The sequence below is a fragment of the Echinops telfairi genome, unplaced genomic scaffold (genome assembly GCF_000313985.2).
Source record: "Echinops telfairi isolate 266 unplaced genomic scaffold, ASM31398v2 ScPeMD7_7469;HRSCAF=8507_0, whole genome shotgun sequence".
Lineage (NCBI taxonomy): Eukaryota > Metazoa > Chordata > Mammalia > Afrosoricida > Tenrecidae > Echinops > Echinops telfairi.
The window spans coordinates 83,099,700-83,116,411 of NW_022111372.1; the positions used below are offsets into that span (position 1 = coordinate 83,099,700).

At 57.7% G+C, this 16,712-nt stretch overlaps 1 protein-coding gene across 1 annotated transcript in view; it reads right to left on the minus strand.

The window, feature by feature from the left end:
• Positions 1–200: 200 nt before the first annotated feature.
• SLC6A7 (solute carrier family 6 member 7) overlaps positions 201–16,712 on the minus strand; it is a 26,788-nt gene continuing 10,276 nt past the window's right edge. Inside the window, exons 2-14 of the mRNA XM_004697087.2 lie at positions 14,792–14,975; positions 13,089–13,220; positions 12,711–12,945; positions 11,081–11,219; positions 9,119–9,253; positions 7,688–7,791; positions 7,454–7,578; positions 6,895–7,007; positions 5,740–5,871; positions 5,251–5,350; positions 5,014–5,114; positions 4,401–4,568; positions 201–380 (exon numbers count right to left, since the gene is read on the minus strand). Coding sequence (XP_004697144.2) covers positions 201–380; positions 4,401–4,568; positions 5,014–5,114; positions 5,251–5,350; positions 5,740–5,871; positions 6,895–7,007; positions 7,454–7,578; positions 7,688–7,791; positions 9,119–9,253; positions 11,081–11,219; positions 12,711–12,945; positions 13,089–13,220; positions 14,792–14,975 — 1,848 coding nt within the window. The remainder of the gene's footprint in view (positions 381–4,400; positions 4,569–5,013; positions 5,115–5,250; positions 5,351–5,739; positions 5,872–6,894; positions 7,008–7,453; positions 7,579–7,687; positions 7,792–9,118; positions 9,254–11,080; positions 11,220–12,710; positions 12,946–13,088; positions 13,221–14,791; positions 14,976–16,712) is intronic.

The following is a 16,712-nucleotide window of genomic DNA, read 5'->3' on the forward strand; positions in this document are numbered from 1 at the left end:
CACGAACTCATGCATGCACAGTTACATATACACTCATGTTCACACACATGAACTCATGTACACACTCACACACAGACACACATGAACTCATGTACGACCTGGTGGCCAGGGTGGAAACCGCCCCTGTGGTTTTCTGAGATTCAGTCTTCACAGGAGTAGAACGCCCGGAGCCTCGTGGTTTCAAACTGCTGACCTTGAGGTTAGCCACCCAACACGGTAGCCGTGTTCTCGAAGCTGGTGATGCCGCCGTACTTGCGCATGTGCACCATCAGTGGCTTGGGCGACTGGCTCCCGGCTAGCGTGGCCACGTACATGCCGGTCCTGTTCTCCTCCAGGGAAGGGCCCCAGTCCATGGCTGGCCGGCTGGCCTGCTGGAGCCGCTGCGGGCAGGGAGGGTCAGCAGTGAGGTCAGCGGCACACAGGAGCGCTTACGGTGGCCAGGCCCATGCCAGACCTGATTGCCTACCTCCTGAATCCTTGCAGGAAGCCAGGGGTGGCACTGTTCCTGCCCCGGGGCCTGCCCTCGGGCGTGGTCCATCTGTGGCCCTTGGGCAGGACACCAGTTCTCTGAGCTCTGGTTCTGCTGCCCTGTCTCTAACGCCAGCTCACAATCAGCCCCCTCACAGGCTGTGTGCGAGGCCTGAGGGGTGGGGGCTGTGACGAAGGCCTTGACCTTGGTAACCTTCTGAAATGCCATGGCCTGGAAAACCCTGTGGAAGGTCCAGCTAGGGTCCAAATCGACTCAGCAGGGCCACTCAGGACACCAGGCCAGGGCTGCAGTAAGGAGGTCAGAGTCACTGTGAGCTGTCCCCAAGCCTCTCCCTGAACTGTGACCACCCGAGCGAGCGAGGATTGGGCAGCTGTGGCTGTCCCTCTGTGGGATGTAGACCACTAGCCCTGCTTCCTGGTGCCTCTTCCTCTAGAGGTCCGCAGCTGCCTGGCTCAGCATCACAGTTACCCACCAGCCTCCACCGACAGCCAAGGCAGCTGTCCACGAGGTGCCCAGGCCAGGAATTAAACGCATCTCCTATGCGGGAGGCAAAAGCTCTACCACACCCTCTCAGAACAGGGTGCAACCAGAGATCAAGAGGACCGACACCAGGCCCTGCCATCAAGTCTGTGCTGACTGAGGGCAACGCTACAGGACAGGGCAGAACTGCATGCTGGGATTTCTGAGACGGCACGTGTTTAAGGGAGCAGAGAGCCTCTTGTAGCTCCCTCTGAGCAGCTTCTTGGTTCAAACTGCTGACCTTGTGGTTAGCAGCCCGCCAACTGATCGATGGTGGGGTTTGTTATGAGGTGTGGTGGGTTCCTCTGCTGAGCATCAGAAGGTCAATCACGTGACTCGCTCTGGACACCTTCCTGTCAATGAGTGCTAAGGGCTGGGGCCTGTTGGGAAAGAGCTGAGATGGGGACTGCAGCTGGCCTCCCAGGTCCCTTCCAGTCCTGGCATTCTGTCACGTTCGGACGCCGATGTCCCTGCTTCAAGGCCCAGTTTCCATGAAAAGAGGAGCTGACTAAGAGAATGACTAACCATGGACATTCTGGGATTTCCTCTTTCTCAAACCTCAAGCCACACTCCCAAAGCCCTGTCAGGGAGGAGAGTGCTGGGACCCTTGGGGAGAGGGCGGCAGCTGGCATGAAGTGGGGCCCCCTGCAGGTGGGTTTCCAGGGAAGTTCATGAGTCGTGCCCTCAGCCAGGGGCCAGCACAGCTTGTGCCAGAAGCAGGGTGGCACTTAGGAAAGCAACAGCATGCTGATCCATTGCCCTGGAACCTGCCAGGGCCTTCCCACCCCACTCGGAATAACACCCAGAGTGCTCACATGGCCTGGCTCCCGGACCATGGCCTCCACTTCTCTCTCCTGGCACGCTGCTCAGTCACACGGCCTCCCTGCTGGCCCCCAGCTGCTTCTCGTGCCACACTGCCCCTGGATGTCCACAGGGACCATTCTGCCCATGGATTCAGACAGGCCTTCCCTCCGCCTCTCTCTGCCTCTCCCTCTCCGGCTCCCTCTCTCTCTCTCCCGGCTTTGTTTATTGCCTGCCTGTCTCCTACGTGAACACACAAGCTCCGTGGGAACAAGGACGTGGCTTGTTCCAACGGAGAGGAGTACACGTGCTCCCTAGACCACAGCGCCTCAGCCTGGGCCCTGCTCTCATTTGGGGCCAGGTCATTCTCTATGGTCAGGGCTGTTCTGTGCATTAAAGTGTGTTCGTTTAGCAGCACCCTGGTGTCTGCCCAACGGGAGACAGCTTACCCTGCCCTCCCCATGACAACTAAAAGTGCCTTTCACCAAAAAAAAAAAAAAAAAAAAAGCGAGCAGTAAATGACCCTGTCCCTGCATCAGGCTCACTGCCATGGCACAGCGACCCTACAATAGGGCGGAGTAGAACTGCCCCCTGGGTTTCCCAGACTGCTTCTTTCCAGGAAAAGAATGCCCGTCTTTCTCCCCTGGAGCCGGGGGTCCCACACTGCTGACCCTGCAGATGGCGGCCCAAAAGGTCACCCGACACCCCCGGAGATGGCGCTAGAGGATGCCAGGCGTCCTCTTGGCCAAGAAGGGCTGCCCCTCACCATGTTCCGCATGGAGCCAAGCGCTGGCTTACTAATCTTGACCTGACCCTAGGAGCCCAGGGGCAGTCAGAGCTGAACCTGGTCCATCGGGTTTTCAAGGGCCGACTTTGCAGAAGTGGACCACCAGGCCCTCTGGGTGAGCCTGCACCTGCACCCTTCTGGTTAGCAGCCGAGGAGCGTGTTACATCGAGCATTTGCATCCCAGGGGACATGCGTCATCCAGGTCCCTAAGGGGGAGGTATTATCATCTGACTTTAACCCTCCCCCTCCACAGATGCTGTCTGAAAGCAGGGCTCAGAGCGGTCAGTTACGTTGGCCAAGGCCACACGGTGGGAAGTGGTGCCTTGCCCTCGTCTGTGAAAAGACTCCGCTCTCCTGCCTTCGCCAGGCCGAGCACACTGCTGTGCTCGCTTCCTTCTCCCAGCGGCTTGTGGGTAGGCATCCCTCTGTTTTAAGAACAGAGAGGCGAGGCTCAGATTGGTGCGGTTACTTGGTTACTTGGCTAGGTCACCCCACAGCACACACTATAACCGGGATCCAGCGTGTGGGGAATCGGGCTCGTGCTGCCAGCCCTCACCTGCACCCCAGCAACCGGCCCCAGAACCCCTCCTCCTTCACCCATAGACACCTGGCCTCCCAAGCAAGGAGACAAGGCCACCTTTGGTAACACAGGTGGGGCTTCTGAGGCTCAAAGAAACGTTTACCCCAACTCAGACAGCACTTGCTGGCAGGGCCATGAAGGCATGCTGGCAGGGTGTGGCCCAGGCGTGGGCACAATCATTTCTGCCAGGGTGGGGAGAGCTTCTCCGTGGGAACGTGAGGGTGGGGAGAGGGAGACCCAAATGGTGGGCAGTGTGCCAACTGGGGGGTCTGACTTGTACTTGCTCATTCCGTGTTCCCACTGTCATCGATTTCGATCCCGACCTGGTGGCCAGGGTGGAAACCGCCCCTGTGGGTTTCTGAGATTCAGTCTTCACAGGAGTAGAACGCCCGGAGCCTCGTGGTTTCAAACTGCTGACCTTGAGGTTAGCCACCCAACACGGTAACCACTGTGAGTTGGACCGACTCGGCCAAAAGCGTTTGGTTTGGGTGGTCAATCTCATGCTCTCGGCGGAGTGACCACCACGCACAATGTTCCGGAGTAATGCTCAGTTCTGTCTCTTGACCTCGGTTCTCCGGCACTGCCTGCCATGGCAGCCCTGTGCCGCCAGAGGGCTCCACAGCCAAGGCTGCAGCCCAATGCTCCTTACAGAAGGCTCGGCTCGCCCCACCTTTGAGGGCCACCGAGGGGATCCTGCGAGGGTCACAGGTATCCGCAGGCCCACAGGACACTCCTCCTCTCTCCCGGGGCCTGAAGAGCCCCGTGACAGACAGCTTGCACTCTGCCTTTGCTGGGGCTGTCCGCAAAGCTCTGGCCACGGGCAGGGCTCACACGGTCATTCTATCCCAGACCACTGAGGAAGAGGGGAACAACCCATTTTCTGGAGTTCCTCTGTGTAGAGTCCCCAAGGGAACTCTGGGCTAGTGATCTGTGGGGTTGTGTCCTTGCAGGGTATGTGGGGACTGGCCAAGGTGGGTGGTAGCTGCACTGTGTCCTCTTTTAGAGGCTGTGTGTGGGGTTGGGGTGGGGGGTGTACAGGGCAGGACTCCAGCCCTTAAGCCTGCCTCCACCCAGGCATGCCCAGGCCAGCGAGAGTGCAGGCTACTGTTAGGAAAAATGGCTAGCGATGTGCCCAGGCCGGGGGTACAGTGCTGGTACACGTTCTGTGTCCCTTGGAGTGGGCCCAGGGCAGGGCCCAGGCTGGGACACTGGGGCCCACTCACCTCCCAGAGCGAGCCTTCCTCTCGGAGCACAGCCACCAGCATGCCGGCCGGGATCATCAGGCAGGACAGCAGGCCCATCAGGATGCCCAGCAGCTCCGCCCAGGCTGGAAAGCGGTAGCTGCCGTACTCCGAGGGCTGGTACTTGACGATGCTGTACACCAGCAGGGCCTGCAGGGGGTGCTCCGAGCATCACAGTGGGCCCCAGGGCTGGGGACAGCCCAGGTCTGAACTAACTTAAAGCCAGAGACAGCCCAGGGGCCAGGGCCCAAGAGGCCAGGCAGCTGGGGCCCTGGGCCTGAAGAGGTCCAGTCCTCAGTTGCATCAGAACCTGAGGGGTCCAGGCCTTGTCAGCCCGGCTCTGAACACCCAGGTTCCTGAGAGGACCTATCGCTGAGGCCTGGGCAAGCCCGGCTTAAACCCAGCACAGCTATGAAAACTGGGGGGCACCGGGGGAGGGGAGTAGACAGGATCCTGGGGCCCTCCCAGCCCTCAGCCCCAACAGAGGTGCACCAGAATGCCCAGAGGGGACCCCTGCTCTCAGCCCTGGGGCCCCAAACCATAGTGCCCGTGCCCCCCTCCTCCCCCCTCACCCTCCCACCCCACCAGCAGTTACCAGGAGTGTGGCTGGGGATAGGAGCAGCCAGCAGGCCCGGAAATAGAGCCCGGGCTTGAAGCCCAGCATCATGTGGATGTCACGGCAGAACCTCTGGACACCTGCAGGTGGAGGGGAGGAGGAGTGGCCCTGCCAAAGGCCAGCAGCCCCTCCCTCAGCAGTCCCCCACTGTCAACCTCCGCGGGCCCCAGGGCCCAGAGGGGCTGCAGGGGCACCTCCCACGCCCGCCCTCCTCACCATACACGCGGGTGACAGCAAGGCACGTGGTTATCACCACCACCATCAGCCCGAAGCTGGCGCTGTAGTCATCCAGAAGCACCAGCCAGTACATGCCCCCCTGAAACACAAGCCACAGTCTGGGGGGTCCCCCCGCGCTGGCCTCCCTTTGGCTGCAGGCCCCCTCTCCCAGCAGGAAGTGGGCAGGCCGGCAGCCAGGGCCAAGGGGAGAGCTGGAGGCTGCTGGGCCCACCACGTGCCCCCACTGGCTCCATTTTCACATACCCCTCACACAGGGGAACCAGTTCAGCGATGCTAGCCTCTTGTCCCAAGTTTTCTCCCCAAGGGCAGGAGCAAGCCTCCCCCGAGTCTTTCAGGCCCTTAACCACAAGGCCAAGCTGGCCTGCCTTCTGCCCCCGAGGAGGTGAGGCCTGGAGAGGAGGGTCCCCCAAAGGGAAGGAGGGGACAGCTCCGTGTTTGCTCTGCTGGCTGCCGCCCAGCACCACTCACTTCGGTGGTGAGGATCAGCCCCATCAGGTACATGGCCACACACAGGAGCCCGGAGAACACAGCCTTCTTGGGCCGCAGGTAGTAAGGGAACTCATCCGTCACCGCCGTCACGATGGTCTCCATAAAGGCAAACTGGGGTGCGAGGGGATGGCGGGCGCGTGTCAGAGTCTGTCCCCATCGCGCACGTGCACACACACACACACACACACACACACACACACACACGAACTCATGTATGCACACAGAGATACACATGAACTCATGTATGCACACAGAGATACACATGAACTCATGTATGCACACAGAGATACACATGAACTCATGTGCACACATGCTCACACACAGACACATGAACGCATGTATACAGAGAGACACACATGAACGCATGCACACACACATGAATGCATGTACACACACTCACACACGTGAACTTATGTACACCCAGAGACACACGTGAACTCATGCACAGTCACACAGACTCACATGAATTCATACGCACACAGTCACACATACACTTACACTCACGCACGTGAACACATGTACACACAGAGGAGACACAGGAACTCATGTACACACTCACACAGAGACACAGGAACTCATTCACATACACACACGAACTCATGCATGCACAGTTACATATACACTCATGTTCACACACATGAACTCATGTACACACTCACACACAGACACACATGAACTCATGTACACACTCACATAGACACACATGAACTCAGGCACACACGCTCACAGACATGACCACATGTACGCATACAGAGAGACACTGGAATTCATGCACATACACACGTGAACTCATGTACAGCCACACATGAACTCATGTACACACATGCTCACATACATGAACGCATGTACGCATACAGAGAGACACGGGAATTCATGCACATACACACGTGAACTCATGTACAGCCACACATGAACTCATATACACACATGCTCACATACATGAACGCATGTACGCATACAGAGAGACACGGGAACTCATGCACATACATACTCACATACACTTACACGCACACTCATACACATGAATGCATGCACACACTTACTCCCACACACAGGTACACACATGAACTGGTGCACACGCTCACATACATACACATGCACACACGCACTCACGCACACCAGGACGAGGCGCACCTGGCTGTCCAAGCCCAGCGTCAGAAGCATGAAGAAGAACAGGAAGGACCAGAAGGGTGACAGCGGCAGCATGGTCATGGCCTGCGGGTAGACAACAAAGGCCAGGCCGGGGCCTGGGGCCAAGGACACAAGGGGTCAGCAGCCTGGGCAGGTGGCGGGCTCCCACCCTACCACACGCACAGCCACACCCACTCGGCCACACTCGCTTAACCAGCCCCGAGAGGGACACTCAATGCACACTGGGGCCACAGGCCAGAACAGGCCGGACGCACTGGGACAAACAAGGCAGGAAACAGGACAATCTCACACACCAGCAGGGGAGGGGGGCTCCTCCCACAGGTGGATGTCCACCATGTGCACGTGACCAGAGACCAGCTAGGACACACTGCATTATATTTTTACGTGTGTGTGTGCATCTGTGAACACACACACACACACACACACACACACACACACACACACCCATGGCAGCCTCATCACAACTTTGTGGGTACACACATAGGCTAGTTCCCACCACCACTGCCCGCCTCCCCCGACCCGGGCCTGTCAGCCTGCCCACCTGCTTTGGCTACTTGGTCCACAGGCACGCCCAGCTCCTGAGACATGTAGCCCAGCACAGAGAAGATGGCAAAGCCAGCCAGGATGCTGGTGATGGCATTGCCCAGCGTCACGATGAAGGTGTCTCTGCCCACAGAAGTCCAGGGTCGGGTCAGTGGGCTGGCCCTGCCGGTCCCTCGCCCTCCTCAGCCGCTGCCCTTGCCCTGTCGCACCGGGAGGGGCCGAGGGCACTCACCTGTAGATGTTTTGGTGAAAGGTGTTGTAGGAGGCGAAGGTGAGGAGGCCCCCGAAGCCCACACCTAGCGAGTAGAAGATCTGCAGGGCAGCCTCGATCCACACCTGTGCCGAGGAAGGACGGAGAGTGGCCATGTCCCCAGGCCCACGGAAAGGGCAGGAGGTTGGGGTAGGGGGAACAGCGGGCAGATGGGCAGATGCCCCCCCTGCCCCCCGACACTGCAGGACCTGGGCAAGGACCTTTCCCTCCCTGCGCCTCAGTTTCCTCGTCCAACGTACAGAGAACAGTCCCTCGCTTGGCCCAGTTCTGAGGGATTTTACGTGAATTTTTAAAGGAGATTCCTGTTGACAATACCAGGCGATCCCTTGACTTTCTCCCTCGAGGCAGCGGGTCCCCGTCTCGGACCCCATGTCACCACTTCCTGGAGCTGTGAACTCGGGCAGGCCCCCTGCCTCACTGCGCATGGGGTCCCTGTGACCCAAGGCTCGTGAGGTGGACTAGCACCCCCTTTCACAGGGCGCTGCCAAGCCGCTTTTGGTGCCGGGTGACCTCCTGTGAGCAGAGCAGACTCGTGCTCCGCAGGCCTTTCCAGGGCTGGGAATTCTGGAAACAGATCACCCGGCCTTTCTTGCAAGCCCACTTCTGAGCAGACGCAAAGCTCCGACCTTTCCATTCGTGGCTACTGAGGGCTCTTTGCACACCCAGGCCCCGTGGTGTGATGCCTAACTACTAACTCACTCAACGGTCATCGACTCATATGGACTGTATAGGACAGGGGAGATCTGCCCCTGTGGGTTTCCCAGACTGTCATCCTATAGGGAGTAAGTAGAAAACCCTGTCTTTCTCCTATAGGAAGGATGAAGTGGCTACACATATGCACATCTGTAGGTCAGGCACACAGTCCTATAGAGAATCGTGTTTACTAAACTATGGAGATCGTGGTCAGTATAAAAATCGGGAGCCACGAGTGCCATCAGGGCACAAGGAGGGGGCTGAGTGCCCCCATAACCGAGACTCCGGGAGCCATGCGGCTCTGTCCTGCAGGGTGGCTGGAGTTGGCACCCATTGGCAGGCTGTGGGGTGGTGGTGTGTGTGTCGTTATCTTTATTGCTACCATTATCATTACTCATGCTGTCCTTGGGGCTTGGGTATCAACCACATCTGGTTTTGAAATCCCAGCCCGGCCATTCCCTAGCTGTGTGCCCCTAGGCTTATCGCTACCCCATCTGAGCCTCGATTTCTTCATCTGCACAAGGGGTGGGCGGGGATTATGCCTCCATCCCCGGCTGCTACGAATAATGAATGGGAAAGATGTACCAGAGGTGTCCATCACCTGGATGGTTCCCCTACCCCCGCTCCGTCCTCCCTCCCGAAGGAAGGCGGCCTCTCCCTCTAGCCCACCTCCCCCACTGGCCCTGAGGGCCTCCTCACCTTGGAAGAGAGCAGGTGGTGGAACTGAGGCGTCAGGTAGAACTGGATGCCCTTCCAGGCCCCTGGAAGGGTGACGCCACGGACCAGCAGCATGAGCAGGATGAAGTAAGGGAATGTGGCCGTGAAATACACCACCTGGGGCCATGGGTGGGGAGAGAGGGCAGGTGACCTTCTTCCTCCCCAAATTCCCATCTCACTTACTCATCTCCCCACTCTTCCAGTCCCCCTGCTGGGAATCAGCCCCTCATCTGCGCTGCTGCCCCCTCCTCGCTGGCCCTCTTCTTCCATCTACTCAGCCCGTCCCTGAGCACACCGTCTCTCTACTTCTAAAGACCATCCCAGACCCATCTCCTCCACCTTCACTAGGGGCCGGGCCTAGGCTACCATCCTCACTTGCTTGGGTGGTGATGGGAGCCTCCCGATGGCTCCTCCTCCCCCATGTCCTCTCACCGTGCCGAAACTGACCCCTGGCCTTTCCTCCTCCGGCTTCCAGAGCTCCAGCCACTACCGTCTACAACCGAGGTCAAGCCCCAGCCTCCTCTCTCCTTGGCTCGGCCACACACTCCTCTCCTCTCCAAATGGTGTCTACTCTGTCTTCTGCACCTGCCTTGTAATGGCTTGGACAACTCGTCTCAACAGCGTGCAGCAGGGCAAGTTCTAATTTATAAATGGCGGAGTGCACTCACCACTTCCTGAAATTGTGTTGACCACCTTCCCGCCCCCTCCCTGCATCTCATTATAACAGTACCCCCAGCTTCCTCTAGATGGGGCTGCTCTGGGCCCAACTCCAGGGGTGGGCACTTGACCCAGACCCAGCCAATCAGATTACTCTCCTCTCCTGGTTACGTGACCTACCTTACAGGACCCAACCACCCCCCGACCCCCATCCCACCCCACCCAGGTCTCACTCACTGCCAGGGCGCTGGTTCAGACCCAGCATGACACCACAGGGCACGGTGTAACTTCCCTGGGGGGGGGCGTGTTCTGACACTGATTCTTCATGGGAGTAGAACATCCCAGGGAGCAGCTCGTGGTTTCGAACTAGCAGTCCAAGGCGTAACCCACTCTGCCACCAGGGCTCCCTCTAAAACTAGCGAACAACACCAACAGAGACCCACTGCCCTGAGTCGATGCTGACTCATAGCAACCCTGTGGACAGGGCAGGACTGCAGTGTGAGTTTCGGAGACTCTAACTCAGCGGTTCTCAACCTGTGGGTTGTGACCCCTTTGGAGGGATTGAACGACCCTTTCACAGAGGTCACCGAATTCAGTAGCAAAATGACAGTGATGAAGTAGCAATGAAAATAATTTTATGGTTGGGGGATCACCACAACATGAGGAACTGTATGAAAGGGTCGCAGCATTAGGAAAGTTAGACCCACTGCTCTAACTCTTTGTGGGAAGCAGAAAGCCCGGTCTCCTCCCTTACAAAGACAGGGCAAGAGAACTCGTCATTAAACAGACCGAGCACAGGAGCTTTTCTCCAGCCTGCAGGAAACATGCAGCCCTAGAAGACTTTAACCCAGAGGAAAGCACTCCTGAGAGACCGAGACGCAACCTCCCCTAATGCCCCAGCTCCAGCCGGGCCTGGAACAGCCTCCGGACTTCCCAACTCCATGTGACAATCGGGTTCTAGTCACTGGCATGGAAAAAGCCCTGACTCACCACCCACCCTCCAAGCACTCCATCAAAGTCACTGGGCCCCTTCATGGTGTCCCACCCGACTGGGCAAGGGTCCACACTTCATGACATATGGCTCCCACCCTGGATAAGGGCTAGTCCAGGCACCCAGTCCCCCTCACCCCCCATGCAGCCTCCCCTCCACCCTTTCCCTCCCAGTTCAAGCCCTTTCCTGGCCCCTCTCCAGTGGAAATCTGTCCATGCCTCCAGGGTTAATGCATTCCCCACTTCCTCCGAGGATCCCCCAGCCCCCCAAAACCGGCAGGGCCTCCCAGGTGTCACCTTGCCCGAGGACTTGACCCCCTTGAGGATGCAGAGGAACACGATGACCCAGGAGAGCAGTAGGCACAGGCAGAGGTTCCAGCGGAGCTGCCCGGGGCTCCCGATCCCCTGGCTGCCCTGCATGTGGAGAACGTAGCGGCTGTGGGGGGACACGTGGGAATCAGATCTGTGCGTGGCCTGGCCATTCGCCGCTGACACTCCTCCTCCCTCTCTAGCTCCTCCGACCAACACTGTGCCCACGAGGCTGGCCTCCACACCAGCTGGACTCCCAGACTCCTCAGTGGCTGGCCGTGAGGGGTTGGTCAAGTGCCGATACCAGCAGGAGGGGGAGGGGAGGGGGAGGGAGGGGACGGGTGTTCGCTCACACGCACACATGTGCACACCCCTGTCCACGTCTGGACCTGGCTTCAGGCCTCGATGGTCAATGGGGCCATCTGTGGGGCACCCCTCTCCAGGGCTACGATTCTCCCCGGCTCCTAGGAATGTGGCTTCCTAGCCTTGCCTCTGCGGGGGAAGGAATAGCTCTCTCCCTATGGCCAGTCTCTGGTGCCTCCTTTCTCCTTGTCCATCCCCTAGCCTCCGTACAGGCCCTTCATTAGACGCTCTTTAATTAGACCCTTTGAGAGTGCCATCTACTTCCTGCCAGTGCCCTGACAGAAGTGGTCAGCCATAGGGTTTCCAAGGAGACTCCCGGCCGCCGCCAAGCACCATGCTCCCTTCGTTGTCTTCAAGCTGCAGATCTGAGCCTGTCCTTCCTTCTGGTCAGGCATACACCTCAGTGGGAGGGTGGGGGAGGGCAGGCGTCTTGAGTAAGTCCCGAGTGGACAACTGATTGGACTGGATATTAAAGGCAGGGTGGAGGTCAAGGTACTGGAGTCCCTGAGAGGCGCTTTCCAGCTGAGCCTTCTACAAGCAAGGGGTTGGTGGATCTGGCCCCAGTCGTCTGGACACCCACAGACCCCTGCAGAGGCATCAGGCTCCTCCAGATCATTCTAGGCGCTCCAGGGTCTGGAGCCCCTGCCCCCAACACTAGCTACCATGCCATACACGGACCTCGGCTATCATGGGGGTGACAGGGTGCAGGGATGGCTGGGGATGGCCCTGGGGCACCTGCGTTGACAGGGGGCTGGTGCGGTGTGGTGTGGTTTTACCTGAATCCCCTGTTTCATCCTCACCCTACAGTTGTCTCCCCTCTCCTATGGGATGGGGCTGCCTATGCATCTCTCAGGCCCCTACTGTGGACATTGCCCAGTCACATACTGTGTGCTCAATAAACACTGACAGACAGGATGGACAGGGGAGGGCTTGGCTGAACAACATCCCACGAGGTAGGTACAGAGAGTAGACCTTTTTAAGGAGGAGGGAACGGAAACCATCCCTGTGGTTGCTAGCCCCTACTGAGCATCCACCACCCACCAGGCTACACGATCCTTTCTATGGATTCACCGCCTCTGGACCAGCTCCTAGCATCTATCCTCCAGCACCCCATCCCACCCCCCCCATTCTCAAGACAGACGTCAAATTGTGTTTGAGGTCTGACAGCTGGTTTGGCAGAGCGCCCAGACTGGTACCCAGAGTCCGGCTCCGGGGCCCCTTGGGGCACCCCCGCCAGTGCGGCGGGCCGGCTGACCTCCAGTACTCCTCGCTGGGGCTGACCGTGCTGCTGAGGTTGGCGGGCAGGGCCCCGTTGCCACCCTGGGAGCCGCGGTGCTCCAGGCAGAGGTCGGTGTTCCACCAGTTACCGCAGTGCTCCCAGGGCAGGGTGCTGGTGAGGGAGGCGAAGAGGTAGAAGAGGACGTAGGCGATGATCATGTTGTAGTAGATCGCCACCAGGCCCACGATGAGCAGCATGGCGGCGCCGGCACCTGGGGGCGGGGCAGAGGGGCTGCTGGCCAGGCGATGGGGGCCCTCCCACAAGCCATCTCCTTTCTGGGCCCCGAGGAGAGGAGGGGGCACCCTCCCAGCCTCCCCCAGGTCCAGCCCGCCCCTGGCACTGCTGCAGCCTCACCTTTGAAGAGGGGACTGATTTTCCAGACAGCCAGAGGGCCCAGGCTGGAGAACTGGCCCAGAGAGAGCTCCAAGAAGAATAGAGGGATGCCGCAGATGCCCAGCATGAGGAAGTAGGGCACGAGGAAGGCGCCTGTATAGAGAGCGGTGGTTCTCAGCCGGGTCAGCCCTCTCCCAGGCCCAGCTGCAGCCCCGCTCCTTCCCTGGCCTACAGAAACCCGGGACCCTGGGGGAGTGCCCCTCAGGTGGGCCTTGAATAGAGCCGGGTGTGCAGGCTGGCTCTCTTGCATGCCTGGAGGTCCCTGAGGACAGGGGGGCTCGGAGCCCTTGGGAGATGGGGGATGGATGACTGAGTGGATGCTGGCTGATTGCTCCTGAAGGAAGTGCCGACCCCTCAGGATTGGGCTCCAGGCTCCCTGCCACAGCCTCTCTCTCCACACCACTAGTCGTTTCTGGGGCCCACCATCCCTTCCGCCTCTTCTTCTCAAATTGGCACCCATCCCCTTTAGGGCACTGCCTACCACAGTCTCCGGATGGCTCTGTGTGGAGGTGGGGTGAGGTGGGGTGGGGTGGGCGCGGTGGTTACAACAGTCAGCTCCCTGTGGACACAGAGCCCAAGTCGGGCCAATCAGAGGCCTTCCCTGAGATTTTATATAGATTAATTGGGCTAGGAAGCTCTGGCCTTCCTGCTGAGATCGCTAAGCAGAGATGAAGATGAGGTCATTCCAGAGGTGTCTGTGGCCACACCCCCTTCCCACTGCATGATGGGAGGGAGGGAATACTGCCTAAGGACAAAAGGAGGTTAGCAGATAGAGAAAAGGAGTGGAGACATGGGGAAGGTGGGAGGGGAGGGAAGTACGACCATTAGTGAGTTCCAAGAGTTTCAGAATTTCACTTCCTAACCTTGTAAACTCGCTTTCTTAGCCAATTCTAGTTTTATTTGGCTTTCTGTCTCTTTACCAAAACACCACTGTCTCAAGAGTTTGATAGGAATGAGAGGCCGCGGGGAGAGCATGTTTTGGCTCTATCCCTGTGTGGCCTTGGGCGAGGCCTCTCCACGCCCCAGCGCCCTCGCCACTCTAAAGGTACTGGCCTGGGACCACTGTCATCAGAGAGCAAGGAGCCAGGACTGGGAAAGCACCAGCCTGGGCTGGGCTGGCGTATGGCGAGAGCTCCCCGCCAGCTATGGTTAATGAGACTTCCAGCCGGAGCTGGCTGGGGAAGCCGAGATGAAAGCATCCTGGTCAGACAGACGGAGGAGCTGCGGTGTTTGCGGTGGGAGTGGTGTGCGGGGATGGAAGATGAAAGGCAGGGGAAGTGGCTGGTGGGATAAGGCTGTGGGGGAGGAGGAGGGGAGAGGGGCCAGGTCATTAGGAGCACAGTCATCCTTCAGGGACAGACACACTGTCTCTGGAGCAGAGGCAGCTCCCTCTGGCCACCCCTCAGGGCTCAGAAGTGCCCAGGCTTAAGGAGAAAGCTGGGTTTGGGAGGAGAAAGAGGGAGGGAGGGAGGGAGGCAGGAAGGGAGGGAGGGAGGCTGGGGGAGCTTCGGTGACAAATGGGAAGCAGGCCTGGTGTGCTCCCTCTTCCCAGCCCCAGCTCATCCTAAACCACCTCCAACCAAGAGACCACGCCCATTCCCCAGAGCCTGGCCCACCACCCAGCCTTCCTCAAGCAGCCCCAGGCGGGCGGGCGGGGCCCATACCTCCGCCATTGGTGTAGGCGCGATAGGGGAACCTCCATACGTTGCCCAAGCCCACACAGTAGCCGATGCAGGACAGCAGGAAGTCCAGCTTGCCTGTCCAGTTCCCCCGGTCGGCAGCAAAGTCCACGTCCAGGTCGACATCGCCCTGGTCACTGGGTGTCATCAGCAGGTCTGGGGTGACAGGCTGCCAGTGAGAGAGAGGGAGGTGAGGGGACCTGGCTGGAAACACAGCCCCCAAACAAGAGGTCGAGAGTTAAGCAGGGCTGAGGGTAAAAACAGGGGTCCCTAGGCGGCGCAGACAGTCAGAGCTTGACGACTCACCGAAAGGTTGGCAGTTCAAATCCACCCGGAGGCCTGGTGATCTACTTCTTAAAAATCAGCCATTGAAGGCAAGTTTCCACTCCCTGGCCATATAATCTTCTACTCCCATCTCCCAAGCAAGGAAGTAGAGGGCCTGACCATTCTGTTGCTGCCATAGGACACTGTGCTCAGGTCACCCGGAATCGACAGACACTCCAACCAGAGTGATCAAGGAGACCTTACTGGAAACTCAAGTCAGCGTGGAGGAAGGGCATCTGTGTCTCACAGAGGGTGACGGCATTTCTCTGGGTAGGTAAGTGGGTGGAGCAACCTCCCATCGGGCAGAAAATGGTCAACATGACTTACATAGAATCCCAGAGGGAGAATATTATGTTTCTAATTGGACTCTTGACCTAGTTTCCATCAGCCTTGGTGACCCAGGCCATGTGCTATAGACTACTGGGGCGTTAGACTGCTCTTCGGACGCGCACAACGTGCTTCACAGGCCCTACCAGAGGGACTTGATGTGGAAACCCCATCAGTGCCCAGGGCTTTCCTTCAATGTCACCTGCAGCCCTGGGTTTGAGGGTGAGACTCCATCGTGGGAGAAGAAGCTCAATGGCACCGAACTGGAAGCTGCTGGGCTTGGGCTCATATCTCTTGCCCTGAGGGAAGCCAATGAAAAGTGGCCTGACACTGCCCAAGACTTCATATTTCAATGCCCTCCTTGCTGTATTATGACAGACACTACTCGCCTAGCCATGGTTCTGTCAGTGTGAATGAATGCTATTGAAGTACTGTAAATACTGCCTGTATTTACTTTATTTGTGTAAATACTGTCCAATTACTTACGAATTTAATATGTGTAAATCAACAACTCGTACATTGCAGTTTGTAGCCAGCCTATGCTTGTGTAATTTCCTTTTATCAGAAGTGTTTCAAATTCTATACCAACGGCTAAATTAATGACACTGTCAAGAGAATCACCTTATGCCCCAGGGGTGATTGATGATGTTCTGTGACACAAAATGACAGGATGCCTCTAAAGTGAACCAGGGACATATATAAATCATAAATATGTGAATAGATTTGGGGCTCACACTTCTAACTTCCATCTAAGAGCAATTATTTGTTGTTTTTAAAATCATTTTAAAAAATCATTTTTATTGGGGGCTCGTACAACTCTTATCACAATCCATCCATCCATCCCTTGTGTCAAGAACATTTGTACATTTGTTGCCATCATCATTTTCAAAACAGTTTCTTTCTACTTGAGCGCTTGGTATCAGCTTATCATTTCCCCCTCCCTCCCGAATATAATATTATTGTTATTAATAATAATTTACAAATCATTATTATGTTTTCATGTCTTACACTGACCGATGTATCCCTTCCCCCACTTTTCTGTTGTCCATCCCGCTGGGAGGGGTTATATGTAGATCATTGTGATCGGTTCCCCCTTTCTCTGCCCCCTTCCCCTTCCCCTCCTGGTATCGCTACTCTCATTATTGGTCCTAAAAGCTTTATCTGTCCTGGGTTCCCTGTGTTTCCAGCTCTTATCTGTACCCATGTACATGCTCTGGTCTAGCCACATAGACCAGAGGGTAGAATTGGGGTCATG